The 12435-nt window shown below is 39.8% G+C and overlaps 1 protein-coding gene across 4 annotated transcripts in view; it reads right to left on the bottom strand.

Annotated features, from left to right (window-relative positions):
• The window catches only part of LOC111157321 (CYLD lysine 63 deubiquitinase), a 70259-nt gene extending 58326 nt beyond the window's left edge, over positions 1-11933 (bottom strand). For 3 of the 4 annotated variants that reach the window (XM_022518631.1, XM_022518632.1, XM_022518633.1), the window contains exons 1-5: positions 11787-11933; positions 11179-11259; positions 4823-5474; positions 3110-3412; positions 709-814 (exon numbers count right to left, since the gene is read on the bottom strand). In XM_022518631.1, coding sequence (XP_022374339.1) covers positions 709-814; positions 3110-3412; positions 4823-5326 — 913 coding nt within the window. In that variant the 5' untranslated portion in view covers positions 5327-5474; positions 11179-11259; positions 11787-11933. Of the gene's footprint in view, positions 1-708; positions 815-3109; positions 3413-4822; positions 5475-11178; positions 11274-11786 lie in introns of those variants that run through there. The other variant, XM_022518630.1, reaches the window with a different exon arrangement.
• Between the last annotated feature and the right edge of the window lie 502 nt (positions 11934-12435).

The following is a 12435-nucleotide window of genomic DNA, read 5'->3' as shown; positions in this document are numbered from 1 at the left end:
TTAGCTGAGAGTGAGAGAGAGAATATGAGCAGGAGGGGCAGAGGGAGAGGGAGAGAGAGAGAATCTCAAGCAGACTCATGCCAAGAACAGAGCCCAAGGCAGGGCTGCATCTCACCACCCTGAGATCATGGCCTGAGCCAAAACCAAGAGTCAGACACAACTGACTGCACCCCCTAGGCGCTCCTTAACTTTTTTTTTTTTTTTTAAGGTATAAAGATGAGTGATCTATTTCTGACTATACAGCCATGAGGCCGGATCAATTACACCATCTCAAAACTGGAAGAAATCTCATAGGACCTCCAGCAAGAATCCTCTCCCCAGTAGATCAAATCACATTACATGACTAACTTCTGCCTAAAGCTCTTCTAGTTTAAACCAGCTTCTCACTCGCTATATTATCTGACCCTTCTAATGATCAGAAAGGGCTTTTTTCTCCCACTTAGAATAACCAGGTGATGAAAAGTTAATGATAATGTATAAATGCGAACCCACACTCACCTACTTTTGGAAATAAAAATCTGTAAGTGCTGTTTTCACTTGGGGGTAAGAAAGGATATTCTCTTTAATAACAATTCCATAATATATAAAAAGTCCAGTTCCAAAAATGCATCTTGAAGCTTTTATTTACATTCTCATAACAATAAACAGCTTAGAAACCTTGCCTTGTATTAATATATATATAATATATAAAACACAAAGAAAACATACCTGGGATAATATCATTGATGTGCAAGAGAATTGTACTTTCAACACTTGCAAAACTACAAAGCTGTACTCCATCAAATCTGCCATCCCAATTGCCAATAGGATTATCCTAGAAATCAAGTAATAGAATGAAGTTTTAAACTCTTCTCAATAAAACATGAGAACGAACATCTACATTCTCTGGAAAAGGATCTCCCAAAAGATTTTACTCTGGCCAATTTTAACTATCTTTCCTAAAAGAAAAAAGAATATATCAGAAATAATTGTTACAGTAATAAAGTTTTTGGTTTGTTTTTGTTTATTTGGTTTTTGTTTTGGTTTTAGTAAAAATGAGATCCAAGAATAATCAAGTTATAGTAAGCTCACAGATGAGCAAGAAATGGAAAGTATTCATCGTACTTTACAACAAATGCTAGTCTACATAACACCCATCTGCACGGGAAGATTGATTAATAATACATTGTTTCACTCAGAAATCTGCCTCCAATTAACCCTAGCTTGTTCTAATCACTATTACACTCCCTGAGCACTTAAATATTCCATTTGAACCCCTGCATGCCCTTCTGTACACAGAAAATCTATTTTTTTAATGTTCTTTTGACATTAGACATTGACATTTGACATTGTAGGGATATGCAAGAGTTCCCTCCGAAACAGATTTTTACATTTAATTCTTTTATATTCCAATTAGCATGTAGTAGTACAGTGCTGTTCACAGAGCTAGACTAAGAGATGGGCCAGTCAGACAAGTGCCCTGAGCACCAATGTGTATGTAACAACATGCTGTCACCAGAAATACATGGAGATGAAGAATATTGCGTTTGCCAGAACTTTCCTTTCAAGGAGCATACTAGAGGGGTTGGGAATGTACAGTTGCACAGGCCAACTGAAGGGCAGACAGAGGCAGTGGAGAAGCTGGTGGGGCAAAGCTCTAGGCAGCTTGTCCCGAGGAGATGAGGTGATCCTCAGGACTGCCAGCTAAGGAAGGGGAAGGCCTACAGGGTTTTCGCCAAGTATGAGGTCCAAACGACCTGAAGCAAGGGAAACTAACCCCAGTGACCAGTGGCTTCTTTCTCTAACCCTCCCCCCACCCAGCTCACAATCTCTTCTCCAAGTAAATATGAAAGGTGTGCTTTATCATTAACTATCCTGAGGGACCCACACATTTTCCTCTGTCTCTAACTTTTCACATGGCAAACGTTCAGTAAATGTTTGTCTAAACAACATAGTAATGTTTGTCTAATGGGTATCAAATGACATTTCCTAGAATTTCCAAGCACCAGATAAACTGATGCTAAACATTTATAACTTACCAAACAGTATGCCTGAGTAGATAAAAATAATCACAAAAACATCGTGAGTACAAGAGTCTATTAGTCACGATCTCTCCTAACTCATTCTAGTGTTTAAAAATTCTGTTTGAGTTCGTTCTTTCTACCTAACAAACTCTTGTCCATAGTTCCAATCTGTGATAAAAATGTTCTCAGATTCTTTCTTCTCCTTCTCTTCATGCCCACAGTTTAACATTCAACTTGTCCTATTGGAATGTTTCCATTATGAACAAATATGACTGTAAGGTAACATTAAAAATGACACAAAACAATGAACAAAAGGACAAACACCGTAGGATTCCACTTATATGAGGAACCTAGAAAAGGCAAATTCACAGAGACATAAAGTGGAATCCTGGCTACCAGCAGATTACTAGCTGAGATGGGTAATGGGAGGTAGCATTTAATGTGGACAGAGTTCCAGTGTGGGATGATGAAAAGCTCTGAAGATGGGGGTGATGGTTGCACAGCACTGTGAATGTAATTAAATGCCATGCAACTATGAACTTAGAAATGGTGAAAATGGTAAATTTTATGTTACATATATTTTACCACCATGAAAAGAGATAATGAGATACTCTAATCATCTTGTCCTCTAAAGCAATGCGCTCTTCCTCTACGCAGGTTATTTTCCATAACTGATGTTTACACTACTCATTAAAATCAGATCAGCCAATAAGATTTTGCAAATACTATAAAAAGAGAACCACAGATTAGCCGGGGGGAGAAAACAACCTTCGCAAAATAAAAAAATTTTTAAAAAAGGCATCGGATAACACATTTCTGTGGGTTGGTTTGTTTGTTTTTTTTGTTTACTGGTCAGCTATCATAGAACAAATTTAAGGATTGAAACATTATTCCAGTTTATTCAAGTTGGAAAAAAGAGTAAGTGTAACTCTATATCTAGACTCCTGTCCCATCTCAATGTTCCTTTACCAAAGATAAATTAGAAGATATTTTTTAAGTTACTCCAAATTAGTCCATTTTAACTATTCAGAGTGCTTAATTTGTACCTAAAATTGGTCATAAAACTGACAGACCCACAAAGAGAATACACTCCAAAAGTTTCTTACCATGTCCACACCAACAAAATATCCTAAGCTTTCTTTTCCTGGCAAGACATCACAGAATATAACTGTGCCAGACTCTATAGTTTCTCCAAGCTTCAAAGAAACTCTGGAGTTTATTTCCAGAGGGGGAAGTTCCATCTGCATTGTGTCCCCTGGACCTGCAAAATCACTTTCCAATCCATTGTCATCATCTTCTAGGATTTCTAGCTTGTCCAACGCAACAAATACGCCACAGTCTTCATCACACTGAAAAAGCTGTTTCCCTTGATATATCCCATCAGTGAAACCTTGGCCACGACCTTCTTCCTAGTTTTCAAAGGAGAGGGAAAAAAAAATGATTGATAGATAAAGAGATGGAGGAAGATGACCCATAAGAAAAAAGATCCACTCTGGGGATTTCGGGGAAATCACTGGGAAAATTCTAAATGACACATACAAGAAATATAATTATTAGCAGCTGCTGTTGAACTGAGTGTCTAAAAAAGAATAAAGAGGAAGCTGTATCTGATGCTGAAATATAATTAACTAATTAATTAAATTTAAAATCATAATCCCACTGTGAGAGAGCCTGGCTAGATTCTACACTGTGATTGGAACAATAATTTTGTCATAAAAAGAAAATTTTACTTTAAAAGAACAATAACATTAGCTCCATTTACTGAGTACTTACTATATGCCCACCACCAGGCTAACTCTTGAATCAGCATATCACAAAAACACCTCCTCTATCCAAAAAACAGTTACGTACTGGTTTCACTATTTTACAGATAAGGAAAAAGATTTAGAGAAGTAGGTTGGGTAAGTAACCTGGCAGCCCAGCTATTAAATAGCATAACTGGGATTCAAACCTCTGATTGCTTTACAATCACTGTTTTAAAAATTTAATCACTAAATAAGACATGAGATTCTATATGCAAGAATGTAAAAATGTAACTAACATTTAAGTTCTTGAGAATTAATATTAATTATGGAAATGTATCACAGAGTCCTTAGTTCTCTTTTTAGTAGAAATAAATTCCAAGATGATTTTCACATAATTATGAGGGATGACCAAAGCACATTCAAGTAGCTGCACCTTACTTTTCTAAAATCTTACAGCTACTTTTCATTACTTAATAACACACACACTGGGGCACCTGGGTGGCTCAGTGGGTTAAAGCCTCTGCCTTCAGCTCTGGTCATGATCTCAGGGTCCTGGGATCGGGCTCTCTGCTCAGCAGGGAGCCTGCTTCCCTTCCTCTCTCTCTCAACCTACTTGTGATCTCTGTCAAATAAATAAAATCTTAAAACACACACACACACACACACACACACACACACACACACTAAGAAAAACTGAGAAACCTACAGATGCTAATGTCACAAGATAATTAACAATTTGTGAGGTGAGTAATTCAATTATAACTGGTAGAGTTCATTTTAAACACAGACAATGTTAAAATTTCTAAGATGTGAAAGACTTGAAAAATTACATGACCAGTGTATTTCCTACTATAGTAGGTCATTTTATAAAAAGTTCTCAATGTATCATCTTTGCATCATCTCAACTTATCATTAGGAAGTAAATCCTAAGAATTATGAATATTAAAAATTACAGAAGATTTCTGGAAAACGTTTTTGTGGTATTTAAAGGGGAAAAAACAATACATGTGGGCATACAAATATACACAGAAACAAACACACACACAGCCCACTAAAATGGTTTATCAAACTTACCAGTAATTCTACTCCAAAGAATATTCCCGACACTGTCCTCTCTGCTAATAAGGGTCCTCTGAAGCGCACAACTCCAGGAAATTTTTCTTCCCCAGATCTCAGCTGTACTTTCACAGGGCAGCCCACATCTATCTGGAGGCCTTTACTTAGTCTGTTTCTGTTCTTAAACAGGCTGAACCTCTCTTCACAATTGGTAATTGCCAAAAGCAACTCTGTGAACTTTTCATTTATTTCTACGACATCCTTTTCATCAACAAAGAGAACTGCATGTGGTTGCTCTAAAATTTTTAATCCAATCTGATTTTTCTTGCCTTTTGCAGAAGGAATCCTCGAGTGCCCCACAGAACGATCCTGGATATACTGTCCTATACTCCCCTTTGGTACCTTAAGGAGCTTTTGTGTTTGTTTGTCTGTGACACTGCATTCTTGAAGAAGCAAATAAAAAATCCGCTCTTCCCAGTAGGGTGAAGTTACTTTTTCTTGGCTCCATAAGCCTGAACTCATTGTGACATTAACTCCAAAATATTAACTCAAAAAAAATGGAACTACTAAGTTTGTAGTAAAACCGCAAAAGATAAATTCACTGGCAGTCCCAAAGCACGTTTTTAGCAATTTGGTGTCCATGCTGTAAAAAGACAGCAAAGCAAAATGCCTGGAGGACAAGCAAAGAGAAACTTTACACTTTATTCTACATGAGCTAAAATTAAGATTAAAGACTTCTTAAGATCTCATTCTATTAGTAAAAACACACACATAAATGAAATACTTCCAAAAGTACCTAAAAAGGTTAAAAGACATACAGTACTTGTATCTACCATAATTTTGCATCTTTAATTAAGAAAAGCCAATTGCAAAGTATCTTCAAAGACAATACAACAGTGTTCGTTTCCAAGGCAATGAAATTTATGAAACCAAATTTGAATAACAGATAACATATACATATTTAAATAGATTTTTTTAACTTTAAAAAATAGCATTTTTAATAGATCCTGCCTAACTTAAATGAATAAGCTTGTATTTTGGTAGAACACACATAAATCAAAAAGGCTATTATTTCTCTACACACAGTTTAAGTAAAAAGTTACCGACCCTAATTATTATGATAAACATCTTTTATCAAAAAAATGATGAATCATATTCTGAAAGGTTAACCATGATTCGTTTATCTATGTTCCATATTTCGATAATGGATCATTTATTTGCTCTCCAATTTCATTTCCTTCATCATGCACATTTTGCCCTTAGATAAGCAGATGTTAATCACATTAATCAGAGCCATCATTTAATTTCTCAAAATCTCAAATAGTTTAAATCTGATTATAGTAAAGATGTCTTTAAAAATCAATTCTGTAGCCATTAAAACTTGGACTACATAACAAGGAATAAAACTGTAATACAGTAACAAATATCGAGCTTTTTATACCACAATTTTAACTATGTCATCCTTGAAACAAATACAAAAAGATCATTACTCAGTTTCAAATTTTCATCTAAAATTTTTACAATACTAATCTTTCACAATTAAAATAACCTTCCCAACCCTACTTTAACTGATGGTTAAAAATGATACAATTTCATCAAATCAAATTAAGATTTAGTTAATTATCTTACTGAAAAAATTTTTTATGTATTCTCGGTCACATGAGTGTGGCCATTTGGTTTCTAAATACAGTTACTCATTCCATCCTTCTTTTTGGGGAGGGGGGCAGGGAGGGGTAGAAGGAGAGGGAGAGAGAGAGAATCTTAAGCAGGCTTCATGCCTAGCAGAGCCCGATGCAGGGCTCAATCTCACAACCCTGAGATCATGACCTGAGCTGAAATTAGGAGTCAGACGCTTAACCAACTAAGCCACCCAGGTGCCCCTCCATCCTTCTTTGAGGTAGAGGTATCCATTTCCATTCCATTTCACACCAGCGGTTGACAGCACTACCATATTTATCTATTTTATTCTTGTAATTTAGAAATAAATACTCCTAAAACTAAAGAACCACATTTTGAGTTTAATATTTGAACTTAATGATTAAATAATCCAGCAAATCTATACATGGAATGCGTCCTTAGATAATGATGTACTCTAGAATTGGTCAAGTGCTTTTAAAAGTCTGTCCCCCTACAACCCAGAATGAGACATGCAAGTTACCCAAGATAAGATGAAAAGTTTGGCAACTCTTTAAAATGACATTATTGAAATATCTGTGTAACATTTAGTAAAGGCAGGGGCAGAGCTGGTGTAAAGTGGTTCTCTCTCTCTCTCTCTCTCTCTCGCTTTCTCTTGCTCGTTTCCCCCCTTTCTTTATAATGTGTTTGTCTTAATTCCACTTGAGGGCACTGTCTACTTCAGCAGGAACAGAATCAATTTATATCTGCCACTTACATAAAACACCTGTGGAAACCCCTATCTTGGCACCATCATAAACCCCGAAATCCCTCACTGAAAGCTACCCAGAGACCTAAACCCTTAATTTGGCTGCATTCCTTTAAAGCGCCAAAATGAAGGATTTGTTATTTCTGACTAAAATTCTTCTCAAATGCCAACAAGTATTCTTTTCTGAATCATCAAATTATCAATATGAATATAAGCTCTCATGTGACTCTCAAGACGCAAAGATGTTTGTGACTTTATTAAAAGGCTTGACGTTATGCTTTCTGAGTTTCTGGGTCTGCTTTCTACAGATTTATAGTCTCTGATTTTCCCTTGCAATCAGCCATTTTCTGTGGTTTCCTACAGGGTGCATTTGACTCATTCTATGGCCTTGTTGCTTTCTACCTTACTCCTTCTAACCAGTTCTGAGAAGCCAGGGGATGAACAAACAACAATAACTGAAAGAGGTATACATAAATTCGGAACAGCCTTTCAGGAGTGAAGCACAGAGGCCTGGCTCCAGGGACAGGGTCTGGGTTACTCCCAGAAGGCTGAGATGGTCACAAAGAAATTTCTGAAAAAGGGAGTTGTTTTGTTCTCTTTATAAATGTATTTAAATATTTTTGGCCAAAAATTGCTTTTCAAGTATGGTAATTCTCTTTAGAAAAGAAATTACTTCTTAAAATTCCTAAAAATGATATCTTTAAATAATAGGAACATCCCTGAATCTTAACATTATATACCCATGATTTCTACTCCGTTGGTTCCCTAGCTTAACAAGTCATGTCATGATGGAAAACAAAACCCACCAGTGGGTAATGAAATATGACCAAGACGAAATTAAATTACTGTATGTAATGCATTAGGATGCTATGGTTTATATGAATTTGGTTACAGAAGTGTTTTTTGCTAATTGTTTAAGAGACAGTCCACAGTAAAATTTAATATAACTCCTTTGGATTATAAAAAAAGGTGGAAGGCAATTTACCAATCATTATTAAGAACCATATTTTACAGCGAACACACGGGAGCAGCTTTGCTCTAACCTGCATTTGCAGAAGGGGGAGAGGCCTTCACCTTAATAAGCGCAGGGGTCATGTCAGACCACTGGAGCAGCCAGAGCAAAAGTTTATAAAACATGTAAAAAGCATTATCCAAAAATAAAAAGGCTGTGGTCTTTCCTCTTTTAGAAAGCACACATTAAGAGAGAATAACTTTGGAATTACCATGTTAAACACTGATTCTCTTCATTGCAACTGATAGTTTGAGAAAGGTGAATGGGGAATTTTATGACTCCAGAGCGATACAAGATAATAAATTTAATGGTAGTGAATATCTCAATATACTGCCATTACAGCAGAAACAGGTTAATAAAGAGACTTTCCTCCACTGCAGAAATGAGTAGAATGACAACGTTCTTTCACTGGATATGCACAACAGTTAAATTGAGTATTAAGAACCCCAAGCAGTAAAATCTAAAGACGACACGGGAATAATTCAAATGCCATTGTCAACGAGTTCTTTATCGATCAAGGTTTCTCAGTTTGTTTAGTATTTTTGTGCCCTCAGCACAGTGTTAGACGCTGAGAAGTATGGCATTTTTAAGGTATGATAAGTGCCCTACTTTATGTTCTCTTACTACCTTTCAGGTCTAATTGGTTTAAAATTGCCTCTAATTACACTTTGAATGTAAATATACCACAAGTGATTCATCTAAATGCCTTCACACTTATTTCAGGCTGGAAAATTGAGTGATTATGAATATCCTGATCATTACTCTAAGTACTGAATGAAAATTACCACAGAGGTGCAATGCAATGATATATTTAACCCTAAACCATATGGAACAAAAGAAGGCCTTTCCTTTGACAACATTTGAGATGAGGGACTGGTTCAGGGTCACAAAGACTTGAAAGTATATCCGGTTATCTGAGCTTGTTGAGGGTCTGGATTCTGAACAAAGGAGAGTTTAACTGTATTAAAATAAAGCCATTAAACCAAGACACAAATACTTATCAGTTTCCTATCAATGCAATGAAAAGATGGTCAAGAAATGTTTTATACGAAAATATTAAAGGTCAGAATTACCACTTTCTAAAAGATAATATATAGTACACACAAACAGCATTAGCTACATACAACTGACAATGGTTATCTAGAAAGTACAATGTCTTTTTAATTCCCAAGCTATCAGGTTATACTGCTCAAAGAACCTCACTAGAGAAAACAAAGACAGATCTAATTCAAGAACATTTTTGCGTCTTCTCAAATATCCTAACTAAAAACCACAGAAGACTATCTAAATCAGAATAAAACTTAGAGTACAAAAATACTGCCCCCAATTATAAGTGGCAAAGAGACAGAAGGTCAGCGTGAACGCCAAAGAAAGAAGACACACAGGTCTTTTTCCAAAAGCTTCTAGATAACCAGAATAATCACCATCCTAAGGAAGAATCTCTCTCACTAAAAGAATAAGTTGTTCTACCACTAAACAGCTAAAAACAGAAAAACAGAGATTCCATGACCAGAAAAGAGTCAGCTTTATCTTTCCTCACCTACTATGTCCCAAGTGCACAAGTATCCCGTTCCTAAAACAAGCGGGATTTATAAAGTTAAAAAAAGAGTCTGGCTCCCGTATCTGCATGTATATTCACGGCAGAACAGGGAACCCCGCAGTCTCCCTAGAGTTAAGCCCCACCACTATACTTCCAAACTGGGAACTCCCACAAGTCCTTCATCTTCGTATTCCTAGTGCCAAACCACTGCCTAACATGTAATGGGCATTCAGTACGTGTAAAATGAACGAATGATCTGCTTAACTCAGGTGATAAAAGTGCAAGCCGAAAATCCATTTCCTCATCCTAATTGTTTAAGTGATTAAAAGCATATCTTCCAGCTTAAAAAAAAGGAAATATATATATATATATATATATATATATATATATATATACATACATAAAGCTTCGAATAAATGAAGTCACGGTTAATGTTTACCCCCACTGCATTGTTACACACATGAGAAAAACAAGACAAATTTCACAATTACAAAAACAAGTTGTTTTGAGGTTCCTCTGAAGCTGGTTTCCTAGGTCTTCACACCATGTGTGATGCCTATAAATTCTGTGTAACCAGGGGAAATACCTTGACAAATTTAAGAAGAAACTGTGGAAATCAGGAACAAAATACTCGTCATTCGATGAATAGGATAATTACTCCTTTCTCTCTTCTTATGATAAGGACTTTGCCAAGTCAAGCGAAATCACAGTTCAGGCATGTCGGACCATAAGAAATCACTACTGCTGAATGTTTGCTTTATATAATAGTGCCCTGGTCTTATCAGCTTTCCACAAAAGTTACCATCCACAGGAGGGCTTCTTCACGGGAATACTATAACATTTTGCAGCAGAACCTCGGAGAACGTTCTGGGGGATATCAACATTCACAGTACACGAACTTCCACAAGAATTCCCAGCAATCGTTTTCTCCTAATACTGTTCTAGTTCCAATCCACCTACCACGCAGTGGGGAATTGGCAGCCTAATCCTCAGGGCCATTCAGTCTACTTGGGGCGTGAGGGGGTGTGCAGAAAACCAACACTTGAATGAACACCCTCCCTCAAGGCCCGGATTTTTCTCGGGGAGCCAACGACTGCCAAAGGAACAATCTTATTAAGATCTCTATTAGCCCGAATTCAAAAGCAAGGTAGGAATGCTTCTTAGCTGAGCTAAGGATACAACTTTCCAGGGAGAACTGGGGAGAGGATGGTGGCGGGGATGGTGGGGGCTGAGAGATTGAAAGGCTCGGTGGCTGAAAGATGACAACCATCCTGAAACATGCAAATGCCACAGGGTGGAATAGAAAAGATGCCAAGTACATGAATAACCGGGCAGCTGACCCAGCTGAGAAACAAATCCAGGAACACTCTCTTCTGTCGAGACTTCCTGATCTCCCCACAGATCGTTAAAAAGGAAAACAGAAGGACGGAAAAGAATACCTTGTTTCGACAGAGCACACCTTTCAACTAAACAACTCCAGGTTGTTGTAGAGAACCATCCTCACCCTGGGAAGGGGGAAACTGAAAGAAAAAGCAGAACACGCCATTAACGAGGCCAGAACCCCGACAGCTCCTCCTGGACAGGAGCCACAAACACCCCCCAAAGCGACCGATCGATACGCCCCTGGGCTACGAGAGAGAAGATATTACAGCCCAAGGCTCTCGAGGCCAACAGGGGAGGCCCGTGCCTCAGTTTCCCCATCTGTACATGGGGGCCGGCGGAGGAGACGGTCTCCTGCGCGGCTCGCACCCTGAGTCCTCTGTCTTCCGGAGGTCCCGGCGGCGGCGACCACGCTCCCACCGCTCGGGAGCCCTCTCAGGGTGGGGGGTGCGGGGGGAAGCCCCGGGGGTGGGGAAGCTCGAGCTGACGTCAGCGGGCTCAGCACCCCGCGGGCCTGGTCGGCTCCCGGCCAGGGCAACTAACGGGCCGGCGCCGAGGGCCCGACGGCCGCGGCGGCGGCCGAAGGCGCCCCGAGGCCAGGGAGGGACGCCCGAGAGGACCCAGCCGCCTGCTTCTCGCCGCTTCAGTCGCCCGCTCACTCACTCACCTCCGGCAGCGGGGCGTCGCCCCTTCCCCAGTCTCGCTAGCCCTCGTCCCAGTCCGGCCCCGGCGCCCCACACCCACCGCCTTAATATTTACCTCCGACGCGCGGCCCGGGCGCAGCCGAACCTGCTACCTGGGCCCGCCCCCACCTGCCCCGCCTCCGAGCCTCCCGGGGCGGGAGGTGGAGAGAGAGAGAGAGAGAGAGAAAGAGAGAGAGAGAGTGGGAGCGGGGGCGAGGGGCAACCGCCGAACTGACCAATCGCAGCCCGAGATGCGTTCCTGTGCACGCTCTGATTGGGCAGCCCTGTGACAGACCTTCCTCCAATGGCTGCCGGCCCGGAGCCGGCTGAAGGGACTTTCCGCTCCGTCAAGCTCGGTCGAGCAAAAGGGAAAGCGGAGGGGAGGGAAGGAGGAGCGGGGGAGGTGGGCGCGGAGCTCTGGCTGATTGGACAAGAGGCTGCGGATGCCGCGTCACCATTGGCCGACACCGGAGCCGGGGCGGGGCGCCGTGCTACTCCCGGCTCCACCTCCCAGGCCCGGGTCCTGGCACTTGACTTAGCTGTCAAAACTCCTGCAGGGAGTTTGGGTCTGGGGTGACACGAGCTGGGAATAGGATTCCATGAAAAAGCAAAGCTTTAGAATCAGACTTAAAT

This window comes from Enhydra lutris, unplaced genomic scaffold (genome assembly GCF_002288905.1).
Source record: "Enhydra lutris kenyoni isolate GAN:26980312 unplaced genomic scaffold, ASM228890v2 scaffoldscaffold54, whole genome shotgun sequence".
NCBI classification, from domain to species: domain Eukaryota; kingdom Metazoa; phylum Chordata; class Mammalia; order Carnivora; family Mustelidae; genus Enhydra; species Enhydra lutris.
The sequence above is the reverse complement of the archived record's forward strand: the minus strand, read 5'-3'. Positions and strand labels throughout refer to the sequence as shown.